At 45.5% G+C, this 25056-nt stretch overlaps 3 protein-coding genes and 2 pseudogenes across 4 annotated transcripts; all 5 read left to right on the top strand.

Annotated features, from left to right (window-relative positions):
- The first annotated feature begins 597 nt into the window (after positions 1-597).
- Positions 598-4092, top strand: LOC119117671 (F-box only protein 30-like). Its single transcript, XM_037244093.1, has 3 exons — positions 598-965; positions 1596-3566; positions 3632-4092. The coding sequence occupies exons 2-3, from the start codon at positions 1605-1607 to the stop codon at positions 3827-3829; spliced, it is 2160 nt and encodes a 719-aa protein (XP_037099988.1). The 5' UTR covers positions 598-965; positions 1596-1604; the 3' UTR covers positions 3830-4092.
- A 423-nt stretch (positions 4093-4515) lies between these two features.
- Positions 4516-7327, top strand: LOC119118386 (annotated as a pseudogene).
- Positions 7328-7613: 286 nt separating this feature from the next.
- On the top strand, positions 7614-11066 carry LOC119117962 (arachidonate 12-lipoxygenase, 12R-type-like). The gene is made up of 14 exons (XM_037244626.1): positions 7614-7976; positions 8038-8242; positions 8311-8392; positions 8458-8577; positions 8645-8748; positions 8823-8995; positions 9064-9207; positions 9273-9476; positions 9627-9713; positions 9774-9940; positions 10012-10133; positions 10217-10317; positions 10396-10566; positions 10648-11066. The coding sequence occupies exons 1-14, from the start codon at positions 7830-7832 to the stop codon at positions 10825-10827; spliced, it is 2007 nt and encodes a 668-aa protein (XP_037100521.1). The 5' UTR covers positions 7614-7829; the 3' UTR covers positions 10828-11066.
- Positions 11067-11556: 490 nt separating this feature from the next.
- LOC119117963 lies at positions 11557-19181 on the top strand (annotated as a pseudogene).
- A 3561-nt stretch (positions 19182-22742) lies between these two features.
- Positions 22743-25056, top strand: LOC119117965 (laforin-like). Of its 2 annotated transcripts, none has more exons than XM_037244628.1 (4): positions 22743-23112; positions 23447-23621; positions 24153-24397; positions 24487-25056. In XM_037244628.1, exons 1-4 carry the CDS (start codon positions 22851-22853, stop codon positions 24762-24764), a joined length of 960 nt encoding a protein of 319 aa, XP_037100523.1. In that variant the 5' UTR covers positions 22743-22850; the 3' UTR covers positions 24765-25056. The 2 variants fall into 2 exon arrangements, with proteins under 2 accessions (XP_037100523.1, XP_037100524.1); XM_037244629.1 differs by having other exon boundaries at positions 24476-24807.

The raw sequence follows: 25056 nt of genomic DNA on the forward strand, positions 1-25056 counted from the left end.
CTCACCCATCTCATTAGCATATCTGCAAGAAAAAGGCGACAATTTTCTAACGTGACAGTTAAGTCAATGTTTAGTTTTTTTTACTTCCGGCGACGGACAAGAGGCAACCCTTCCAGCAGTTCTGTTGCTTTTATCTCGTGTTTGTTCTTTTAATTTTTCATAAACGATGGCTGCCGTATACTAATCACACACACACACACACACACACACACACACACACACACACACACACACACACACACACACACACACACACACACACACACACACACACACACACACACATTCAGAAATACGAATGACGTCACCAACAAACAGGGTGATTGACGTGGAGCGTCCTAAGTTTGAATTGAGGGGTTTGAATAGCGACAGCGACTCGGGGACGTCAACTGTATGTCAGAACCAAGGACAGCGACTGCGGTCTGTTTGTGCCACCCAGTGTTCGTCCATAAAAGCAGCGGCGTTGCCAAATCCATACAAATGGCTTCTTTTGTTTTTAAGGAGGCTTGCCTGCAAATATGGCACAACACTGACCTCGCGTGTGCTTTACAGAGCATTACGGTTCACAATGCCGGCGCATTGTTCGAAACAAATGGATTCATGCTCTGACAAATATGGCGCCTCAGTTGACGTGTATGTAGTGGACGGAGGCAGTCACTGTTGCGACCATATCGAGCGTACAACGCAAATATATTCTAACAAGAATTTGTCACGGTTGTCATTTATCCCTAACACGCGGATTTGCATCTGCGGTCGAATGATATTAGCATAAACGCGATAGTAACGACTGTAATTACGATTTTGCTGGCTATCAGCTGCTAGGCTTAAGCGTCGATCACGTGACCTGCCTGGGTCGAGAGGAGGAAGTGGAGGTACCGATACGTACCGTGTTCATCTTTCATAAACTACCCGCACAGCAGCATTTATTCTTGTCTATTCGAACACATAGTGTTACAAAGACAAAGGTGAGAAGCTCCCCGCTTGGCTCGTACGTGTAGTTGTTTTGTTTTATTTATGGAGGAGGTGCTAGTGAAACTTCCGACACTGTTATTGTTGTTAGCCAATGTTAGCTTTGCAGTTGTTATGTTAAAAGGAGCCCCCGGCTAAAGTAAAGTAATCTTAACAAGTACGGAGTTGAGACTGAACAGGCCGGCAGCACAAGTTGTATGGTTACTTGGATTTATGTGGCTGAATTCAAGTGATGCAAAGTCCTGTCCAGCAGCTTGGCTGCAATGGCAAAAGTAGTCAAAAAAAGTTGAAGTACTCATTCAACTTTTGTACTTAAGTAAAAGTTTTTTAATAGAACCTACATAGATATACAAAGGGCTTTTATAGTTTAGCATAATGAGAAAAAAATGTTTTGTGCAGATAAGTGCCTATTTCAAGGGCTTAGTGGGCTCACAGGTTTATGAATTACATACATGGAAAAGTTTTGGAAGATGAAAAGTAGTTATTTTGAAGTTGTTGATTGTCTTTCAGAGCTGTGCATCATGAATATGGCTTCATTTTTCTTCCTGTGTGGAGTTTTCCTTTAATGACGGCACAATATTTGAAAATGAATGAACGAATGGCGTAACGTTTGCTCTGTCCCACAGGTCCTCAAAATGGCTGAGGAGCACGCTCACTGCATGTCCTGTTTCAACCTCAGATGCACGGTCAGACCTCAGCCAGGCATTTCCTGCGAACTCAGCGGCTGCCCTTTAGCGTGCGGCGTGGCCTTTCACTCGTGCAAAGCCGAGGAGCACCACCTCCTGTGCCCGCTGCTGAGGGTGCCGTGCCTGAACAGCGCGTCCGGCTGCCCTGCTGCCGTGGCGCGCAACCAGATGTCGGCGCATTTGGAGGTGTGTCCGGCCGGGGTGGTCTGCTGCACCATGGAGTGGAACCGCTGGCCGGTCAGCTGCACGGACTACTCTTCGTACGAGCGCCTGAGTCGCGGTGTGGGTGAAGCGGAGCAGCTCGACATGGCCCTCGCCCTCCAGGACCAGTGTACTCTACTGGAGTCGCTCAGGTTGATTGCCATCGCACCCGCTATCAAGAGGGACTCCCCCGACACCGCGAGTAAGCTGGCCAGGGTGACGGCTCTGGGATCGTCTGAGTTGCGAACGGCGAGAGAGCGGATCGCCGGCGGTATTAACGGACTGGACGTGGAGCACTACCCTGAATTGTACGAGGCCTCTCTGGAGACGGCGAGGAGCTTAGCCAGCACTTTGGAGCTGCTTAGCGGTGCAAACTCATCTGATAGCCACGTTGAAGGTGTGAGAGCTGAAGCAACGACGCTGGTGAGCAGATTGCACCAACTAGTGCAGCTTCAAAACGGGCGAATCCCGGGTGAGGCTATGGAAGAAACTAGTTCATCAACAAATGGCTGCTTGGAGGACTTGGTTGCTTCTCAGACTTCTTTGCACAAGGTGGCACAGAGTAAGAGAGCTAACCTGGTTCGTGGTGCTGACTCCGTAGATGAAGGTGTGGGAGTAGAAGCCACTTGGCAGGCCAGCAGACTCGATGGACCGATGCAGTTTCAGAACGGACAAAACACAAACGAATCTATAGAAAAAGAAATGAGCTTGTTAATCAATGAATGTCTGGAGGACTTGGTTGCTCAGGAGGTGGCCACGCCCCCTTTGAGGCCTCAGGTGGCGCTACAAGATAGAGGGCTGGTTCTAGAAAACCACAACCCAGAAGATCAGATGGTCCCATGTGGCCAGAGTCACATGGAGACCAAGACCGAGGACAAAGCGGCGGACACCTCGGATCTGGAACAGGAGGACGATCCCACAGGACTTGGAGAAATGGACTTGATCACAGCCGCCTTGATCTTCTGCCTGGAGGAGTCCAGAGAGGACAGAAGGATCTCAGGTACGCTGCACCTGGACGGCGGTCAGGTCCACTCGGGCACTCAGACGTTCCCGTTCCCAGCGGCCGTGCTGGTCACCAACACGAGGGTCGGCGATATGGCCTCGGCGTCCGCCTGCGACCACGCCTCCCCGCAAATCTCCTGCCCCAGCCCCTTCAACGTCCTCCGCCTGGGCCTCGTTCAAGAACCCCTGGAGGCCATCCCGAGCAACTACTCGGTTCCAGGCAACGCCCGCTACCAACACATGTTCCCCTTCGTGTGCGCACAGTCCTTCCGCCGCGATGAGTTTTCTTCACACTTCACCAACGTCCACGGCGACATTCACGCCGGGCTTAACGGCTGGATGGAGCACCGTTGCCCACTGGCTTTTTACGGCTGCACCTTCTCCCAGCGGAGGTTCTACCCTACATCCCCGGGGGCCAGGGTGGTCCACGACAGGCTCCTGAGGTCCTTCGGGGTGCAGCCTCATCTCGGGGCCAAACTCTCGGTCGATTCCCAGTCGGACCAGTTCAGTAAACTACCCTTGGAGATACTGTCGCACATAGCTGGCTTCCTGGATAGCTTCAGCCTGTGCCAACTGTCTTTGGTGTCGCACACCATGAGGGAGGTGTGCTCCGGTCTACTCCACACCAGAGGTATCGTGGAACTGCAGTGGGAGAGCAGGCAACGCTCTGCCGGTCATAAGAGTTCGTCGTGGCAGGTTAAACACAAAGTGAGTTCAGCCAAGAACTTAAAATGTGTACGAAATGCTGAGTTTTTGTTTTTGTGGGACTGCAGGTGTGGCGGTTCAGCACAGCGTTCAGCCCGGTTCTGTCGTGGGGCTTCGCAGACATCCCCAGCATGTCAAACCACCTGAAGAAGTGCCGGTACAACACGGTGGTGAACCGGACCGAGCCGGTGCCTCTCCCCGCCATGGGCCTGTTGCAGGAGCACATGACCAACCTCCGAAAATATCGGTGGTCAGAACATTATTAGCAGGGGATCCAAGCACTGAAGCATCTGAAAATGCACTTCAAAAGCAATCAGAACACAAAAAGGCTGAAACACAATCATCTACTTCTACATCATTCCCCCAAAAAATATTTCAAAGAAATGACACTACTCACAATATTTCTAATCTATATTGATTGACTGTTAAGCCATTCGTCCATGTTGTGAAATTATTTTAAGAATTATTAGCCGATGTATTTGTTTCACTTTAACAGTCTGTTGAATCAAATAAAGATTATGTTTTTACATGGTGGCATGTTTATTTGACATCCGTCGGCGGAAGTGGGCAGGGTCTTGTAAATGCTTTACTGGACTGCTTCGAGTGAGGACATGTCAATAAAAAAAAAATCAGTTTTTCCCCAAATGTCGCTTAATTCATAAACTTATTTGGCAACATTGGAGGTCCCCCCCCCAAAAAAACCAGGCAAATTATCTGCTTTTGTGGTCCACACCACTTTTCTTACCTGACGCCACTCACTCATCAAGTAGTCAACGCCACACACCTGTGTCTACTCAAAGGGGGTTGGCCTTAAAAGAGAAGCCTCGACCCGGGTTTTTGTGCAGAACCGAGGTGAGCGGCAGAGCAGTGTGGCGGACTAATTAAAATGAATTCAGTGTCCTGCTCGCTATTGTTAGTAAAATGGCACACGCTGATGGTGACAACGGGCAACATGCCGTACGCTGGCACCTTTAACAACGTCTACATCACGTTACTGGGCGCCGACGGCCAGTCCAACCGCATACAGTTGACCGGCGCCGGGCCACTTAATGAAATTGAAGGAATGGGTTTGATCTACAAAAAGTCCTGCCTAGCTACAAAAACAGATATGCTCAATCCTCATTGAATAAAGTACATAAGCAGACAAGTATATTCACATATTAAAGCAATAAAAGAAACGTTTTAAGCATATAATTATACCTACACACCAAATCAATAAAGCAGACATAACTAGACATTTTTGATAGGGGGTAATGACAAAGGTTTTTACAACTTTATGATCTGATATTTATTTCTGAGCACTTTGAAATAACGAATGTTTTTTGATATATTGCCTGAATACCTTAATGACCCTTAAGGAACTGTTTAATGCATGCCTGATGATTTTCTAAATCACGGACACTGCCAAAGTCGTCTAAAAATGTTCAGTACTTGATTGTATCTTATGTTTTGACTAATACTAGACGCCAGTTTTCGATTACTACTGAACGTTCTGGACAGAGGGAAATATTTTGCCTAACAAAGAAAAGATATGGTTGAAAGCATGATTAAACTAAGAATATGATGACGTAAGCAAGTACATGGAGTATCAAAAGAACGAACAAACAAAAACATGGTAAGTGGTGAGTACAAACTTTGCATAGTCAGGGAACATTAATAAATTGATGATGTCACAGCCAAAAGCTCACATAATTCCGTACAAAATGACAAAATTGAAAGAATGATGAATAGGCGGTGTGCGGCAGTGGGCAAAGTGGATGTATGTGCAAGAATGGTTTACAGGAAGGACACTTGGAGATAAAACCGGTAGAGGTGCCAGAGGAAGAGCGGCAGGAGGAAAAACAACCATGAACCCGGCCAAAAGTGATCGCCAAGGCCGAAAGACGGGATGGAAGACAACAGCCCCCACACACACCGAATCGCCCATAATCAGCACCCACCCCCACGGAACCAGCTCTAACCGAACCAGCACCCACTCCCATGGAATCAAAATCTTCTGCGAACTTGCCACACCCCCTGACTCATCACCCATCAAACTCGGCCCACACTGGCAGGTGAAACTCATTTCGAGACAAAGCGAAAACCTTTTGTGCTTCTCCTCACGGTGCTTCCAGAACGGCAACATTTTCATCGCCGATTACAAAATGATGGATGATCTGCCGACAACTGTTATGGACGGTCGCCGGGTTCCTCTGACGCCCGCCCTCTGCTTACTTTACTTGACGCCTGAGAAAAAATTAGTCCCTCTTGCCATTCAGGTTCGTTTTTTTTTTTTTTAAGCGGCTGGTTTCACATCTGCATTCCGATAATTGTCTAGCTCCCTCCCACAACTCGGCCAGCGGCCCGCCGAGGACAATCCCATTTTTCTGCCCGGCGACTCGGAGGCCGTTTGGCTATTAGCTAAAGTGCACGTGAGGCACGTTGACACTTTACATGGCTTGTTGGTTGGGCATTTGCACAACACTCATTTAATGATCGAGGTTTTTGCAATGGCAACGCTTCGCAACCTGCCCGCTGTCCACCCGCTGCACAAGGTAAACAAAAGGCGGGACATCGTTATTTCCGGGCGATGTCAACGTCTTATGTCTTCCAGCTTCTGATCCCGCATCATCGCAACATCCTTTTTGTCAACGTGGCTGCTCACGCACTCGTCTACGGCCCAGGGAGATTACTTGATCATGTAGGAACATTTTCTCCGGCGTTTGACCTCCAATCGGCCGACTCATCGTTTTTTTTTTGCCCAAGTCTTCGATTTCTGCAGAAGGACAAGTGGCGCTCATGAGGAGGGCGCTGGCCCAGTTGACCTACGAGTCGCTGTGTGTTCCGGAAGACGTCGCCGCCAGAGGTCTGGAGTCCATCCCCAACTTTTATTACCGAGATGATGCTTTGAGGTTGTGGAATGTCATTAACAGGTGAGGCTCGGTAGCTTGATGGACATTGAAGATGCTCTTCAGAATATTGGATCTTTGTCATTTCGTCACTCAGCTTTGTCAAGGAGGTGATGGCGTATTTTTATCCGCTGGATGGTGAAGTGTCTGAAGATTCTGAGCTTCAGCAATGGGTCAGCGAGATCTTCAATTATGGCTTTCTGGGGAATGCTACTTCAGGTATTGCCGATTTGTTTTTTTTCATTAGTTTGCAATCTACTTCCTGGTTTGTCCGTATCATCGCAGGTTTCCCTTCAAGCATCCAAAACATGGACGAGCTCATCAAGTTTGTCACGATGGTGATCTTCACCGCGTCTGCTCAGCATTCTTCACTTAACATGGGACAGGTGAAGACAAAGTTCTCTGCCTCAAGTCCACATTTGACGCTCATTTGTTCCCTGTAGCTTTATTATCTGAGTTGGATACCCAACGGTTCGCTGCAACTCCATCTGGCTCCAACAACCGTCAAAGGAAACGCCACCATGGACGACATTCTGGAGACTCTCCCCAACAAATCCTTCAGCTCGCTCGCCGTGTCTCTCATTTGGCTCCTCAGCGAGAAGTACGACGACTTTGTAAGTTTGACGCCGCAGTTTGGAAAGTGAGGCAGCTACGTGGGTTTTCACCGAGCCCTGAAAGTGTTCCTCGTGTCTCGGCCTGGTCCCTTTGGGTCACTAACCTCAACGGTTCAGCGAGCCTGCGGTCTTGAGGATGATTGAAGATTTTCAAGTCGAATTATCCACCATTGGCGATGCCATCAAGAAGAGGAACGGGGAGCTTCATTTGCCTTACCTTTACTTGAACCCCAAAGAAATTGAAAACAGCATAACTGTTTAACTGCGGGACAATTGTTGGTCAATGAAGTTTTGAAATCTTGAACTTTGCTCTCCATTTTGTTCTCTGGCAAAAAAAACTCAACACTCAGAATTTAAGGCTTAAGAATGTCAAATATCTTCTGGGCTTTTCGAGAAATGAGCGTGAGACTTTTCGGCTGCAGTCTGCCCCCTCACTGAAACGTTGGATGGCTCAGACATGTTCGACAAGTTTGTGTGCCGTACTTGCAAACACAACAATGTCCCCGAGGGCTCATTTGTGGTCTCTAGGTGTGCGTCAACCTGCATTTTTTTGTTGTTGTTGAAATGTTCAGATATGACCTACCTGCTTGTCTTGGCTTGCTCAACAACTCACTTCAAAATTGACGTTGCCTCTTGTCGTGCGAATCATCTGCCAACCCCTTTTAGAAAAGTCCAATGTGTTCAGAAGACAACTGGAAAGTCTAGAAAAGCCACAAAGACATTTTACAGTTCAGCTTTGAAAACAGTCTCACGACGGTCCGTCCATGGCGGAGTACAAGCTGGAAGTAACGACGGGCCAGCGGGAATGTGCGGGAACCTTTGACCACATTCTCGTCACCTTGATCGGAAGCCAAGGGCAAAGCGATAAGACCGACTTGGACAACTGGGGCGTTGACTTCAAGACTGGGATGGTGAGTTGGACAATGTGAGTAAAACCCGGATCCTCCATTTTCTTTTTGTCTGAAATTCCAGAATGACACGTACACCGTCAAAACCAAAGCGTCTCTGGGGAAACTTCTGCTGGTGAAGGTGGAGAAGAACCCTCGTTTTTTTGTCGGCGACGACGAGTGGTTCTGCTCGAAAATAACCGTGAGCACCCCTGAGGGGGAGAGTCTGCTTTTCCCGTGTTATCAATGGCTTTCCAACAACGAGGTGGTGGAGCTGAGAGGTGGAAAAGGTTTGGCTTCATGTTTACCTTTGTCATCTTTCTTCTACTGTACATTAAGAAAATATTTATTTTTTTAGCTATGAAGGCGTCCGAAGACGAGCACCCGTTGCTGATCGAGCACCGCCGAAAGGAGCTGGCGTCAAAGAAGAGCAACTTTCAGTAAGTTTTCGCAAGCGCGAAAACATTTCCGTTTTGGTCTTAAACGACAACGCTCTCCTCTCCAGATGGGCCTCGAGCAACGAAAAACTTCCTCAACACAGCTCGTTTAGTTTCAAAAACGTCCCCGCTGAAATCCGCATGTCAAAGTCGCGAATTAAAGAATTTGAGTCGGCCTTATCTTCGGGGTAAGTTGACCGAGGTTTAACATCGTGTCGCCGTTCTTGAAAGCGTTTTGATCCGGTTGCGCTTAAGGGCTTTGGAGCTCAAGTGGAAGGGGATGCTCGGAAATGAAAAAAGCTGGAAAACTATTGAAGACATAAAAACAATCTTCAACGACAGAAAGACAGAAATGTCAGGTTGGTCCTAGCTTAGCTTTTCTGTTATTAGCCGCGCAAATGCTTTGTTAGCTAGCTTGAATTGTTCCCGCCAGAGTACGTCGCCGAGCACTGGAAGGAAGACGACTTTTATGGTTCCCAGTTCCTGAACGGCATCAACCCCTGCTTGATAAGACGCTGCTCAGAACTTCCTCCAAACTTCAAAGTCAGAGAGGAAATGGTGAAGCCGTACCTGGAGATCGGAATGCCTCTGTACAACGAGTTCATGGTACGCGTGAGGTGTTCCTTAACTTGACCATGCCAAAAATTCAAAATTGTGATGTCACTGTCACACAGAGAGGGAACATGTTCCTCTACGACCTGAAGATTCTGAGTGGAATACCTGGGAAACTCTATCACGGGAAGGAACTCCAAGTGCCCGCCCCTCTCTGTCTCTTGTACCTGAACCCCGAGAAAAAACTGGTGCCCATCGCGATCCAGGTAACTCGTAGTGCAACGGTACCGCCGCTCAGTCAGTGTTTTGACGTGGTTCGCTCTTGCGGCAGGTGCATCAAGAACCTTCCGAGGAAAACCCAATTTTCCTGCCAAGTGACTCGGAGACGGATTGGCTCCTCGCCAAGATAATCGTGAAACATGCCGAGATGATGACTCACCAGGCCATCGCCCACCTGAAGAACACTCACTTTTTGTCCGAGGTCTGGGCCATGAGCCTCCTCCGCAACTTCCCGCTAATTCATCCCATTTACAAGGTACAGTAGATCAATAACTGTCCAGACGAAACAATTTTTGCAAAATGAACTTTTTGTACTACGATTAATCGAATCGGTCTTGCCCATCGTCTAACACCATCTTCTACAAAAAGGTTCTGTTCTGCTTTTCAACTGAACTTTTGTTCGTAGTTAGTGATCCCTCATTTCCGCTGGATTCTACACGTCAACACTCAGGCCCGCGAGCTTCTGTTGGGACCTTCCGGGTCGTTTGCATTGGTACGGCCCATCCTTGCGCCCCAGTTGTTCGCTCGTGTGATTTATATTTTGCGTGACTAGAGTTCAGTTGGAGTCGACGGCACTCTCGAGCTAATGGCCCGGGCGCAAGACGAGCTAACGTACACCTCGCTCTGCTTACCGGACGACATTCGCTCTCGAGGACTCGAGTCCATCCCCGACTTCTACTACAGAGATGACGGCCTTAAAATCTGGGACATCATCCACAAGTATATATTTTTTTTCACCATCATAAGTCATTGCCACAACTATCCAAGATTGTGATTTTTTTTTGGGTCAGATTCGTGCTAGGTGTAGTCGGACACTACTATCGTTCAAACAACGAGGTGGTCCAAGACTCGGAGTTGCAAGCGTGGATCCAGGAGATCTTCACTCGCTGCTTTTTAGGGAAGAAGTCTTCAGGTAATAAACCAATTTCAATTTTTCAAAACAATGTCTGTGCATAGCAAGCTCTTTTTTTCCACCTGGAAAATGTTTTGCCACAGGATGTCCCGAGGCCTTCCGAAATGTTCAGGAGGTGGTCAAGTTCATCACCATGGTGATCTTCACGGTCTCAGCTCAGCATGCTGCAGTCAATAACGGACAGGTGAAGCAACGATTCACATCCGACAGACGGACGAAAAGGACAAAGGACGAGCTAATCGGTTTTCTTTTGCTCCTCCAGTTTGACTACCAGATGTTCGTCCCCAACGGCTCCTTACTGTTGCGCAAGCCGTCTCCAACTGCCAAAGGACAAACCAGCACGGCGACCATTTTGGAGACGCTCCCGAACATCGGCGAGACGGTCATGACGGCAACCGTTCTATACGTGCTCACGCTCAACTACGCCGATTCCGTAAGTTGAGCAATGAAAGACTTGCTGATGATTTCCTTCTGGAGGTTATGAAAACAACTTTTTGTTTTACGATGCTGGCAGGTTCCGCTGGGTTCCTATCCTGACGAACGATTCCAGGAGCCCGAAGTCAAGCAGATAATGAAGCAGTTCCAAGACGACTTGGCCGACCTTAGCAATGTTATCAAAGACAGAAACGCAAAGCTCGGAGTGCCGTACAAATATTTGGACCCGAGTCAAGTGGACAGCAGCATTATTAAGTAAATTAGCGCTTCTTGATGGGTGACAAGTAAACACCTGTCTTGCGTAACTTTTTTATCTTTCAAGATTACACTTTCTAAGTTGGTGGCGGTAATCATAATCACTAAAATATGGGCTTGGACAATAACCGGTGTTATATTAGTTGCAAATGCTAAAAATAAATCTTTGTATCTTTGTCTACGCCAGTGACGTTAGTGATTAAAAAACAATTAAAGGTTCTTCCACTAGGGGGCAGTAAATTAGTAAGAGATTTATTTTGTTTTGTTTTTTAGTAAAGAAGTAATATCTTCGTTTACGCCATGATATAAAAAAAAAACAATTAAAGGCTCGTCCACCAGATGGCAGTAATGTCTTTAACGTTTCACAGTCTTGACAGCTCTTAAACTCTTTGTCATCTGCGACTGTTATTCTTCTGTCTACCCGCTGAGACAAAAAGTGAAAACATTTCAGTTTTGTATCAGATGCAAACAAGTATCTGAGAATTCATCCATGAGTCCATCCCAGCGGACTTCAGGCGGATCGTTGATACCTATAAAAATAAAAACAGAATTGTTACTTTGTTGTTTTATATTTGCTGTTTGATGTCAACAACAAACAATAAAAGAATTGCGCTTCTGCTCGTTGTTTCGTTCGGCTTGGCTCGCAAGTCCTCCGGGGTTTGACTAAGTCGCGACTCGACTTTGTTTTTTTCCATCTACATGTGTTTTGCCTGTTGAATTCTACGATTTCTTTGTCTATCTTGCCTCTATTTGACATTTAAATCTTTTTATATTTTACATACTGCACTTGATCACTCATTTGCTGGGGGAGGGAGGAAAAGAGTAAAAAGAGAACATCGCCGTGCCAGTTGAGCAGACACCCGATTGACCATCAAGTTTGCTTTTTAAGGACTACAAATACTGAGCGAGTATGGCAGAGTGCAACTGGAAGTAGTGACAGGTGAGCGCTCCTTTGCGGCCACGTTCGACCGAATTCTCATCACCTTGCTCGGGAGTTAAGGGCAGAGTGAGACCACAGACTTGAAGAACTGGGGTGTCAACTTCATGACCGAGACGGTGAGTTGCCCAATTTGCTTGACAACTAATGCTAACGCATTATAAAACAATTGGTTTTTATTTTTAAATTAATTTTATTTATTATTTATTTATATTTATTGCTTATTTATTTATCATGTATGTATTTATTTGTTGTTATTTATATATTGTTTTTATTACTTTGTTTTTATTTTTCTATTATTATTTTTAAATTCTAGACTGGGACGTACACCATCCAAACCAGTTCGTCTCTGGGGAAAGTTCTCTTGGTGAAGGTGGAGAAAAGCCAACGTTTTCCTTTCCTCGAAAGCGAGTGGTACTGCACGAAAATAACCGTGAGCACCCCTGAGGGGGAGAGTCTGCTTTTCCCGTGTCACCAATGGCTTTCTAATAACGAGGTCGTGGAGCTGAGAGGGGGAAAAGGTTCGGCTTCATGTTTCCGTTTCGGTCATCTTCTACTGTACATTAAGATTTTTTTTTTTTTTTAGCCATGAAGGCTTTCGAAGACGAGCACCGCAAAAACGAACTGGCATCCAAAAAGTGCTTCTTCCGGTAAGAATGCAAATGAGAAGATATATGAATGTGGTTTCAATTACGATGCCAATTCTTTCCAGATGGACCTCCATCAATGAGAAACTTCCTCACCACAGCGACTTCACGGTATCAAATGTCCCGGTTGATGCCCGCATGTCCATATCACGATTTCTTGAGTCAAAGAAGGCTTTGTATGTCGGGTAAGCTCACAGATCCGACTTTAAACTTGAATTGTGAAGAGTCACAATTTGAATACTTTATCACGTCAGGATCTTGGAAGTCATGCTGAACGGGATGCTAACATCCGAGGAAAATTGGCAGAGCCTTGAAGACATAAAAAGAATTTTCTGGACCAGAAAGACGCAAATATCAGGTGAGTCACTCACTTTGCCCATCTCATAAAGATTTGTTGTTCCATTTATTTGTCGGGTTGGTCCTAGCTTAGCTTTTCTGTTATTAGCCTCGTTAGCTAGCTTGAATTGTTCCCGCCAGAGTAAGTTTCCGAGCACTGGAAGGAAGACGACTTTTATGGAGCCCAGTTCCTGAATGGCGTCAACCCCTGTTCCATCAAACGCTGTTCAGAACTTCGATCAAATTTTCCCGTCAGCGAGGAATCGGTGAAGCCATTCCTAGAGGACGGAAGCACGTTGGCCAATGAAATGAAGGTATTGTTTAACTTCCGTCGCCCGGCTGACATTTTGATTTTAAAACCTTCACTGGAATGTCACTCAGATGGGGAACATATTCCTCTACGACCAGAAGATTCTGAGTGGAATACCCGGGAAACTCTATCACGGGGAGGAACTCCAAGTTCCTGCCGCTCTCTGTCTCTTGTACGTGAACCCTGAGAAAAAAACGGTGCCCATCGCGATCCAGGTAGTTCGCAGAGCAACGGTACCGCCGCTCAGTCAGTGTTCCGACGTGGTTCGCTCTTGCGGCAGGTGCATCAAGAACCCTCAGAAGAGAACCCAATCTTCCTGCCAAGTGACTCGGAGACGGATTGGCTCCTTGCCAAGATTTTTGTCAAAAATGCAAATATGGTGACTCACCAGGCCATCTCCCACCTGAAGAACACTCACTTTTTGTCTGAGGTCTGGGCCATGAGCCTCTTCCGCAACATCTCTGCCATTCATCCCATACACAAGGTACAGTAGATCAGTAACTGCCCTGACAAATTAATCACAGCAAAATGAACTTTTTGTCCTCTGATTAATCAACTCGGAATTGGTCTTGCCCTTTAGACTCCATCTTCTAAAAAAAAAGTTCCGTTTTGTGTGCAGTTGCTGATTCCTCATTTCCGCTGGACTCTACATCACAACACTCAGGGCCGTGAGTTTCTGTTGGGACCTTTCGGGACGTTTGCAACGGTACGGCCCATCCTTGCGCCCCTGTTGTTCGCTCTCATTTTTCATGCATGATTCAAGGCTCGTGTGATTTAGATCTTCTGTGACTAGAGTGCCATTGGAGTCGATGGCACTCTCGAGCTAATGGCCCGGGCGCAAGACAAGCTAACGTACACCTTGCTCTGCTTACCGGATGACATTGGCGCTCGAGGACTCGAGTCCATCTCCGACTTCTACTACAGAGATGACGGCCTTAAAATCTGGAACATCATCCACAAGTAGTTATTTTTAATTTTCATCATCATAATTGCCAGAACTATCCAAGAGTCAGATTGTGATTTTTTTTGTTTGTCAGATTTGTGCAGGCTGTAGTCGGACACTACTATCGTTCAAACAACGAGGTGGTCCAAGACTCAGAGCTGCAAGCGTGGATCCAGGAGATCTTCACTTGCTACTTTTTAGGAAAGAAGTCTTCAGGTAATAAACCCATTTGAATTTCTCAAGACAATGTCTGTGCATAGCAAACTTTTTTCGTACATGTTTTGTCACAGGGTGTCCCGAGGCCTTCCAAAATGTTGAGGAGGTGGTCAAGTTCATCACCTTGGTGATCTTCACGGTTTCGGCTCAGCATGCTGCCGTCAATAACGGACAGGTGAAGCAACGATTCACATCCGACAGACGGGCTAAAACAGGGGTCCGCAATGTACCGTATTGGCCCGAATATAAGACGACCCAGATTATAAGACGACCCCCTCTTTTTCAAGACTCAAGTTTGGAGAAAGACTTTTTGAACACCAAATTTAATTTATATACAGAAAATGATTACATCTGAATCAAATGATTATAACAATATATTCGAGAGAAAAAGCATGTTATTTTGCTTAATTCAAATCATGCAAAAACTGTCTATCACATCTTAATATCTGAACATTTAAATATGTAAACTAAAGTGCAATCACATTTGTAAATGAATGGTGTTAGGGTGGTGCTCACTCTAACTTATTTTGCAAGAACCACACGGGAGACAAGTAAGTCCTTTTCACACCTGCAGGTGGAGAGTCCATTCATCGCTGTGTGTACAGCGATGATCGAATGAGATCTGACTCTGGCCTCATGCAGGAGCATATTTATTGAGAGAAACAGAGTGGGGTTGAGAGTGGGGGTGAAAGTTAAAACAGGATGGGGTTGAAGCCCCTGGCCTGCTGATCAAAGCATAGCAGGGGGTCTTTTACGACGCTGTGTAAACAAAACAACTTTGATTGCTTCCTCTGCAGCTAGTCAATCAGTTCAAAAGATCTTAGCACTTTGGTCTACTACTTTTGTTAAGACAGGACAAGCTAGGTAAATTATTACAGGTTACATTCCAACATAATCATACGATGAAGATAATCTGTAAACCCTAACAAATGGTGTCTGGTTTTTGAAATGCAATAAATAAACAAATAAACCAATCTACTGTGATAAAACAACAAAATTGCAATAACTGCATTGACCATCAAAGTGAAGTCTAACTGTAACTGTAGTCTTGAAACAAATCTGAATAAGGAAAAACATTGCAATAAAATAATGCAAACTGCTACCGCTATTGTTGGGGAGCCTGAGGACTGTATAGGAGGTTGGCTTAGATGGTTATGCTCTTTTCGCCCCCGGGTGTCGGTCAGAACACTGGAGGGAAGACGTGGTTCAGTTTTGATTGCTTTACTGAATTATTGGCAAAAAAGTAACAGGCACTGTAGCTCATTGGGGCACACAGGCAAAAGGATATAGGCACAAATTTGGTCGTAAGGATGTGAGAGCAGGTGTGTGTAGTGTACATGGGGGAGTCTTTGGGTGTGTGAATGTGATTTTAGTGTGTGATTACTGTATGAAGCGTGTGAAGGGTGTGTGGGGTGTGTGTGTGTGTGTGTGTGTGTGTGTGTGTGTGTGTGTGTGTGTGTGTGTGTGTGTGTGTGTGTGTGTGTGTGTGTGTGTGTGTGTGTGTGTGTGTGTGTGTGTGTGTGTGTGTGTGTGTGTGTGTGTGTGTGTGTGTGTGTGTGTGTGTGTGTGTGTGTGTGTGTGTGTGTGGTTCTGCAACAGACAGAAGTACAGCTTGTAAGTCAACACTCGACTTCTGACATCACACAACACTAGTAGATGGCACACCTTACATAACTAACTGCATGTAACGGTTCCGCTATACTAAATAACCATGAATGAAATACTCTTGGCAACACACCAAACATAAGTCATCGAGACAACAAAATACATTTGCTGGCGACCGTTAGTCGCCGTGGCGCTGCGTAACGGCTACTCGTACGATGCGAGGCAAACTTAAAGGAGCGAGCCGGAGCTGTCAATCAAACGGCACGCACACGAAGCAAACCGCGATCGGACAAACGGCACAACAGTGGACAGTAGTAACAATTAGTCAAAGTCAAAAGTCAAAGTCAAAGTCAGCTTTATTGTCAATCCCTTCATATGTCAAGACACACAAAGAAACCGAAATTCCGTTTCCTCCATCCCACGGTGACGAGACATACAAGTAGGCGACACAAAACAAAAACAAGAATGCCCAAACCATAAATAACAAATAATAAATAAAATAAAATAAAATGAGCGATGAATAAATAACAGACCCATTAAATATGAGGGGCAAAACCGAGCCAGTGTGCATACAGCAAGAACAGGACGCTACGCTGAAAGGGGGAGCGAGTTCAGGATCCTAACAGCCTGGAGTACGAAGCTGTTGGAAAGTCTGGTGGTGCGGGAGCGCAGGCTCCTGTACCGCCTCCCAGAGGGCAGAAGTTCAAACAAAGAGTGAGCGGGGTGACTCACATCACTCACAATCTTGGTCGCCTTGCGGGTGAGTTGGGAGGTGTAAATGTCCTTCAAGGAGGGGAGAGAAGCACCAATAGTCTTACTAGCCGTTTTCACTACGCGCTGCAGGGCCTTCAAGTCTTGGTCAGTGCAGCTGCCACCCCAGACAGCAATACAGCTGGAGAGGACGCTCTCAATGGTGCCGCGGTAAAAAGTAGTCATGACGGCCGGAGGAGCCCCCGCTCGCCTGAGTTTCCGAAGGAAGTACAGGCGGCGCTGGGCCTTCTTCGCCAGCGACGCGGTGTTGGTGGACCAGGAGAGATCATCACTGATGTGCACCCCCAGGAACCTGGCACTGCTCACTCGCTCCACCACAGCACCGTCGATGGTCAGCGGCAGGTGTTGGGCGTGACCCTTCCGGAAGTCAACAACAATCTCCTTGGTCTTGTCGACGTTCAGCAGGAGGTTGTTGTCCCTGCACCACGCGGTCAGAAGGTCAACCTCCAGCCTGTATTGAGTCTCGTCTCCCTTGGTGATGAGACCCACCAGAGTCGTGTCGTCAGCAAACTTCACTATGCGGTTGCCGCTGCAGGTGGCAGCGCAGTCATGCGTCAGGAGGGTGAAGAGCAGCGGACTGAGCACGCAGCCTTGGGGGGCCCCTGTGCTCAGCGTGATGCTGGCGGAGATCTTGTCGCCAACACGTACCACCTGTGGCCTCTGACAGAGGAAGTCCAGTAGCCAGTTGCAGAGGCAGGTACTGAGGCCCAGCTTGTCAAGTTTGCTGATGAGACGCTGCGGCACAATGGTGTTGAAGGCAGAACTGAAGTCCACAAACAGCAACCTCACAGGGGTGTAAATCGCGGGTTTTGTCACGATACGATATCATATCGATACAAAGAATCACGATACGATATTTGCCGATATCTTAAAGCCTGCTGTGATTCATTCACGATACATCACGATATAGTGCTCCACGATCGATATTTTTATTTTTTAAATAAAAAATATAGAACAATATCCTGATTTATAACAATTCATACGCAAAATCAACAAGGTACTGCAAACTCTTTATTTAGGAAATTACAAGAGTATTGTAGTATACAAAGTGCTTATTTTAACACTGAACTTTATCAAATTCCTATATTGAGCCATCTTTTCTTTGGAATCCAAAGTACTTCCAAACGAATGACTTGAAGCCCAAAGGGGAGCGAATTTCCTCGTCTTCTTGGACACTAGCCATAGCACCAGCCCAGGAGCCGCGTAGTTGTCGGCTCCCCTTTCACGTGCCTGCTCTGCTCACAACACAACACGTCGCGTACTGCTCCCGGAAAAAGGAAGCAAGCAACAATGAACTGGATTTCAAAATAAAGTCGCGTCTAATGTCCGAGGTCAAACACGGCGATATAAATCGATGTTTACGTTTAGCATCGATGCCAATAAATCGTAGAGCATTATATCGATTAATCGATGTAATGCTCTACGAATCGTTACACCCCTAGTAACAATGAAATGGAAATACTCACTTTTCAAAGACGCACACGATCACAGCAACATACTCAGTCGATACCAGCAACCTTTAACTTACCGCTGCGCACAAGCGAATGGGTATAATGTAGAGATCCCGAATGTAAGACGACCCCCACTTTTTCAGTCTTATTTCAAGCAAAAAACATCGTCTTACATTCGGGCCAATACGGTAATTATATTTGGCCCGTAAAGACAAATTGTGCATCGGCTTTGTGTCAAAACTCAAATTGCAAATTGTCTTCACTTTTAAAAAGTAAATGTTTCAAGCAATTTTTATTACCATTCAACTTTTTAAAAATTGGAACAGTTTTTACTAGTCTCTGATTTCAAAACTAGTTATTCTGCAGGTTGTTTTGTAGCCTATACTGTATACGAGACGTTCATATATTTATTTGGGTTGACAGTCAAATAAAAGGACAAAGGACGAGCTAACCCGTTTCCTGCTCCTCTAGTTTGACTACCAGATGTTCGTCCTCAACGGCTCCTTACTGTTGCGCAAGCCGTCTCCAACCACCAAAGGACAAACCAGCATGGCGACCATTTTGGAGACGCTCCCGAACATCGGCGAGTCGGTCAAGACAGTCGTGCTTCTGTACGTGCTCACAGGATTACTTGGATTCTGTAAGTTGAGTGTCGTTAAAGACAATTCGAGGGGGTGATACTTAAACACAAATTCTCTCTGTGTTACGATGCTGGCAGGTTCCGCTGGGTTCCTATCCTGAGGAACGATTCCAGGAGCCCGAGGTCAAGCTGATGATGATGAAGTTTCAAGCAGACTTGTCCAACCGTAGCAATGTTATCAAGGCCAGAAACGCTAAGCTTGAAGTGCCGTACACAAAATTGGACCCGAGTCAATTAGACAGCAGCATGATGAAGTACGAAGGGACACGAGGCGTTACGTTCCAACCCGAGAGCGTTATGCAAAACTCAACATTTATTCTATATTTCTTGATATCCACTTAACAGACTACAACGCTGTGTTCAAAGTTATGCAAATTGTATTTTTCTTCTGCTTTTCCTAAGTACTGCATGTAAATGACAAGATCATTTTCATGTCATCAACACGGTTGTTCTAGTCATGTGTTGAGTGTTAAACGGCTTTATACATTAGCATTACATATTACCAGTTCTGCTTCTCTGCTTTAGCCAAATTCCTCTATCGAGTAAGAGGTGAAAACTCTTGTTTAGTCTTCTAGACCAGTGGTTCTCAAACTTTTTCCAGTGATGTACCCCCTTTGAAATCTTTTTTCAGCCAAGTACCCCCTGACCAGCGCAACACATTTCTGGTAGAAAAGAAAGAGGTACAGGATTGTCCCATCAGTGTTTGATTTATTAAAGTTAAACAACTTGTAGCAATGTACCTGACAGACACATTTATGTTTCAAACATTGCATATAGAAACAACAACGATAAACAGTAAACAGTGACCACCGAGAAGGCATAAACCCTTTCAAAACTCAAATACTGTATGCAGAACACTGCTAATTTTTATGAATCTTTCTTGTAATAATCTATTGCAAGGAAATAAAAATATAAATAACTAAAAATGTGTTCACAAAAATAAATGAACTTAATTATAAATAATATCTTGTTTACAAAATAAATTGATAACTCCTCATAAAAAATAATCCACTTTACCTCTTCTGGGATAAAAAAAAGAAACTTTTTTTTTCCTCTTAAAATTGAATTGTTGTGAAGGAATGGGGTCGAAATACAAAAAGTCCTGCCTAGCTACAAAAACAGATATGCTCGAACTTCATTGAATAAAGTACATAAGCAGAAATGTATATTCACATATTAAATCAATAAAAGAAATATTTTAAGCATATAATTATACCTACACACCAAATCAATAAAGAAGACATAACTAGACATTTTTAATAGGTGGTAATGACAAAGGTTTTTATAACTTTATGATCTGAGCACTGTGAAATAACAAATGTTTTTTGATATATTGCCTGAATAGCTTAATGACCCTTAAGGAACTGTGTAATGCATGCCTGATGTTTTTTCTCTAAATCATGGACACGGCCAGAGTCGTCTTGACCGTTCAGTACTTGATTATATCTTGTGTTTTGACTAAACGTCATATGTCGCCTAAATGCGAGACGCCAGCTTTTCGATTACTACTGAACGCTCTGCACAGAGGGAAATATTTTGCCTAACAAAGAAGAGATACGGTTAAACTAAGATTAAACTAAGAATGTAATGATGTAAGCAAAGACATGGAGTATCAAAAGAACAAACTTTGCATCGTCAGGGAACATTAATAAATTGACGATGTCACAGCCAAAAGCTCACATAATTCCGTACAAAATGACAAAATTGAAAGAATGACGAATGGATGAGGTGCGACAGTGTAAGAATGGAGCAGAATGTTTACAGGAAGGTAACTTGCAGATAAAACCAGCTGGTGCCAGAGGGAGACAGCCAAGGACTTGGCCAAAGATGATCACCAAGGCCGAAAGACAGGATGGAAGACGGCAGCCCCCACACACACACCGAATCGTCCATAACCAGCACCCACTCCCATGGAATCAAACTCTACTGCGAACTCGCCCCACCCCAACGACTCATCACCCATCAAACTCGCCCCACACCGGCCTGTGCAACTGAATATAAGCTGACCAAAGAACCTTGAACGTGGCCTTTCTCTGAATGGAGACTTTCTGCTCTTGAAAGGCCCAGTGCTGTATTGTACTTTCCTGAAAACAGAGCTTTCTTAACAAGAATTGTGATTGAACTCAACCAACCTGTGTAAGTCTAATTTCTGCTTCAGTGTCTTTGCATTTTCCTAAATCTGAAGAAATTAAACGAGCACGCAGTGAGTAAATTGGATAACAGGTGATTGGCAATGGCTTTTGCCGTGAGGCGCAGATAGCGCTCCCTAAATTGTGGACCAAATCCAACAGTTGCATTGAACATTTGATTTTGATTTGACAAGCATTGAACAAGCATTGAACAGTCTTGAAGCTTGAATGAGTCTTTTGCACTCATACTACATTTTAGTGAGAAACATGGGCTTGTACCTCACTTTGTCATCCTTGGTGGCAGGGAGGCAACTGCTGTGATCAAGTTCTTCTCCAGGCTCAGTCTGTTTCTTTGCTTTGTTTTGATCACAGTCATTGCAGAGAAGGAAGTCTCACATAAATATGTGGAGGCAAAGGGCAGCAGCTGCTCCAAAGCTTTCTGTCCCAGCTCAGGGTGCTCCTGCCTCACACACACCCAAAACTGTGTGAGAGTGGATGCGCCAAACTTCATCTGCAGGCCACGGTCAGATGTCACTTCCATCAGTTTTTCTTGGTGAGTGACAGGAAGCTTGCTTCTCTTTGCTTCAGACAAGAGAAATGAGTTTCTCACCCAATCCAGCTGTGCAGATTTCTCCTCCATGTCAGCAAAGTAGCAATGAAAGCCTTTTATCAAGTTAGCCAAATGTCCCACTATGACTAACTTCACTGGTGCTGTCTCCACATCTTCATTGGAGAGAAAAGCATCCACCTGAGGAAAGCAGGTGAAATCCTCCTAACCACATGCCCTTTTCCACAGCTCTGTTTTCTTCAGGAAACCACCCACTTGTCATACAGGTTCAGGATGCTGGTGTCCTTGCCCTGCAGAGACACATTCAGTTCGTTCAGTTTGCTGAATATATCTGCCAGATAGCAAAACTTTGCAAGCCAGTCCGTGTTCTCGAACAAGGTGGCATGGGGAGATCCGTGCTCTGTCAGAAAGGTGTGCACTTCAGCTCGTAACTCCAACAGCCTGTTGAGTATCTTCCCTCGAGAGAGCCAGCGCACTTCTGTATGCAGGAGGAGTTGCGTGTGTTCAGCTCCCATGTTTTCACAGAGGCGGCGGAACAAACGTGCATTAAGTGGCCTTGACTTGATGAAGTTGATCACTTTGAATCTGTCGTTCAAAACATCATGCAACACGGGGCTCATTTTCTTGGACGCTAACGCTTCCCGGTGAATCACACAGTGAGTCCACTTCATGTCGGGATTTTCCTTTTTAATCCGCGCAATGAGCCCTTTCACACTGCCCGTCATTGATGCAGCCGGACCTGTACAGATGCTGCTGCAGGATTTCCAGCTGATACCATTTTCAGAGAAAAATGCGTTAACGACATTAAAAATGTCCTCTCCGGTTGTTCTCCCCCCAGACTTTTGCAGAAAAGTATGTGTTCACAAATGTAGTCAGTCTCAATGTATCTCACAAAAACAACAAGCTGTGATCCTATCATTTAAAAGTTTAGGTCGTGGTTGAAAAAGTAAATACATCAATAAATTGCTGGATTCAACTCCTTGTGTTTTTAGACTTGTTTAATTCGTTGAATTTTACATGAAAAGCTGAAATTGTACACTAATAAAGGCATGTTGCTCTGAAATCTATATTGAATTTTCCCTCGAGGGATTATAATCACAAAACTGTTTTTCAAGGCAGAACTGTCCTCTAGCGGTACTCGAATGAATGTTTCAAACATATTTTATGAACAATTATTGAAGTGCAATTGATTTTAATTGAATTGTTACTGAGATTTATTTTTTCTTGCCCAATATAAGTTGAAACTAAGTATAATGTTCTGGTGGCTTCTAATTAAACAAACCTTTTTTAGGGAATAAAACCACTCGGACTTTCTGCATTAAAAAAGAAATGGAGTGGGGGCTGCTGTATTTCCAAATGCCACCACTAGACAACGCTACTGTTAACATTTTTACTTCCGTCAACACGCTTCTAACTATACCGGACTCAAGTTTATTTTAAGAGCTGCACTTTGATCGCGACTACAAATGAGTCCATGACCATGTCCGGCATGTTGTTCCGATTCGGCGTTATTGTCACCGCAGACTCGCCGCACGTCGAGCTCTTTATTTTGGGTTCGCGCGAGGAGATGGGCCAGTGGGATCCGAGCAAGGCCGTTCGGATGAGAGCCTGTCGGAGCTCGGTGTCGACCCGGGAGCCGTGCCTGTGGCTCGGTGACGTGCGGTTGCGGGAGCCCTTTAAGGACACACTGTGGTTTAAGTTCATCCGAAGAACGGACGGCAATTATGTTTGGGAAGGTACAGCACAAGCAAAAAAGCTTCACGCCGCAGTTGAATTAAATGGTCCATTTAAATGACGTAATTTTACCTTTTGACCACACTGTGGCAGCAAATATCCGAGAATGAATTGAGTCTTTCCGTCAGTGCTCCTTATTGAACCTAATTTTAATTGAACTAGGAAGTCTATTTGGTCCATTTATAGACTGTTTTGATAAATTTCAATGTTCTGCTCCTTTTGTTTGACAGCAACAAACTTAAACTTTGAGCAAGCCGGACAGGCGCATACATAAAAATATAATATCCCAATAGTGAATAGTAGTTAATAGCCGCACAATTTTTTTTTTATCCACAGGCAACGGGCCACACCACGACAGAACATGCACCTATGACGAGCAGAATGTGGTGGACGGCGTCTACTGCCACCCGATCGGCCACTGGATCGAAGAGACGGGCCACACGGACGAGATGAAGCACACCACCAACTTCTACTTTAGCGTGGCTGGTCAGAATGCCATGCACTTCTCCAGGTAAGACAAAAAACGCCACAATGCTTCCATCAATCCAATTTAATAAGTGCCAGATTCTTATTTAATGCCTATACAGTGAATGCCAGCTTCCCTCAGGTCAACATGGTTACCCGGCAACAAGATGGTGCCGAACGAATAATTAAGATACAAATTCTTCGGTTGTTGTTTGGAGACTTCTAACACAATAACAACAAAAGCACCCTCTTAACAAGTTAGAGTTTCACTTGAGGAATCCTCACGATTGAAACAGGCAAAAGGATCTCTTTTGGTTTCTAGGCAACCAGAGCATTTGTCAAATAATTTATCGAGTGCCTATCCCCAGTATCGTCACAAAATGTTTTCCTGTATGGATGAAACAAACTAACCAAGAGCCTCAGTTGCCCTCTTTAGCCTCTTATGTCCTTTCACTTTGCTCTTTTCAATTTGCTGTCAGAAATGTAACATGAGATGTTCCAATCTGCCACAAAGAATGAATCCTCGGCAAATGCGTTTCCAACTCATTGAGCGCATCCTTGTTTGTCGCTCCCACAGGGTGCTACCGAGGCTTTGGCTGGGGAGCTGTCCTCGGCGAGCGGAACACATGACTATCAAAATGAAGCATGACCTTGGCATCAGCGCGGTGATGAACTTCCAGACGGAGGAGGACGTGGTGAACAACTCCCACGGCTGCCGAGAGAACCTTGACGAAGCCATGACGCCTGACGCCGTGATGAAGTTGTATAACCGCTGCGGCCTCGCCTACGTGTGGATCCCCACGCCCGACATGAGCACTGAGGGTAAGCCAACAATTTGAACCACAGTAACACCTCCCATCATGGAGGCGGTCCGATCCATATCACCAAAACCAACGACAGAACCTTCTCAGGTCGCATCCGGATGCTCCCTCAGGCAGTGTTCTTGCTTCACGGTCTGCTGGAGAACGGCCACACCGTTTACGTCCACTGCAACGCCGGCGTGGGCCGCTCCACGGCCGCCGTGTGCGGCCTACTCATGTACGTGCTGGGCTGGAGCCTCAGGAAGGTCCAGTACGTCGTGACCGCCAGGAGACCCGTCGTGTACATAGACGAGGAGGCTCTAGTGCGAGCCCGGGACGACTTTGTTGCCAAGTTTGGCACGCTGCGATCTTCCGTCTTAGAGATGTGAGGATGGAGACTTGGACATCCTCCAAAAAGGCTTGCCAAAGAATTTGAATGCGTCTTACTGGAATATTCTTTGTGTTACATTTTGAAGTGCTCACAAAGACTTTTTCATGCTTGCAGAATGGCTGAGCGCTTTGAGTCATGCGTGTGGAATAAAAATCCATATGGAAAGAAGAGGCTAAATATACAGATTTACATGCATTGCAATTAAAATGAGTGAAGATGCATGTGGCTTCTTGAAGGGAGATAACCTACTTTCAATGTAACTCCAAATTTAAATAAATGTTGTCTTTGGG

Source organism: Syngnathus acus, chromosome 24 (assembly GCF_901709675.1).
Source record: "Syngnathus acus chromosome 24, fSynAcu1.2, whole genome shotgun sequence".
NCBI lineage: Eukaryota > Metazoa > Chordata > Actinopteri > Syngnathiformes > Syngnathidae > Syngnathus > Syngnathus acus.

Bases quoted from the DNA above. Each gene is read 5' to 3' on its own strand.
- LOC119117962 (XM_037244626.1), top strand. From the start codon at position 7,830: ATGGCGGAGTACAAGCTGGAAGTAACGACGGGCCAGCGGGAATGTGCG. The intron at 9,714-9,773 runs GTACGGCCCATC...TTGCGTGACTAG, and splicing joins CTTCCGGGTCGTTTGCATTG to AGTTCAGTTGGAGTCGACGG. The intron at 10,567-10,647 runs GTAAGTTGAGCA...CGATGCTGGCAG, and splicing joins CGCTCAACTACGCCGATTCC to GTTCCGCTGGGTTCCTATCC.
- LOC119117965 (XM_037244628.1), top strand. From the start codon at position 22,851: ATGACCATGTCCGGCATGTTGTTCCGATTCGGCGTTATTGTCACCGCA. The intron at 23,113-23,446 runs GTACAGCACAAG...TTTTATCCACAG, and splicing joins CGGCAATTATGTTTGGGAAG to GCAACGGGCCACACCACGAC. The intron at 24,398-24,486 runs GTAAGCCAACAA...GAACCTTCTCAG, and splicing joins GCCCGACATGAGCACTGAGG to GTCGCATCCGGATGCTCCCT.
- LOC119117671 (XM_037244093.1), top strand. From the start codon at position 1,605: ATGGCTGAGGAGCACGCTCACTGCATGTCCTGTTTCAACCTCAGATGC. The intron at 3,567-3,631 runs GTGAGTTCAGCC...GTGGGACTGCAG, and splicing joins CGTGGCAGGTTAAACACAAA to GTGTGGCGGTTCAGCACAGC.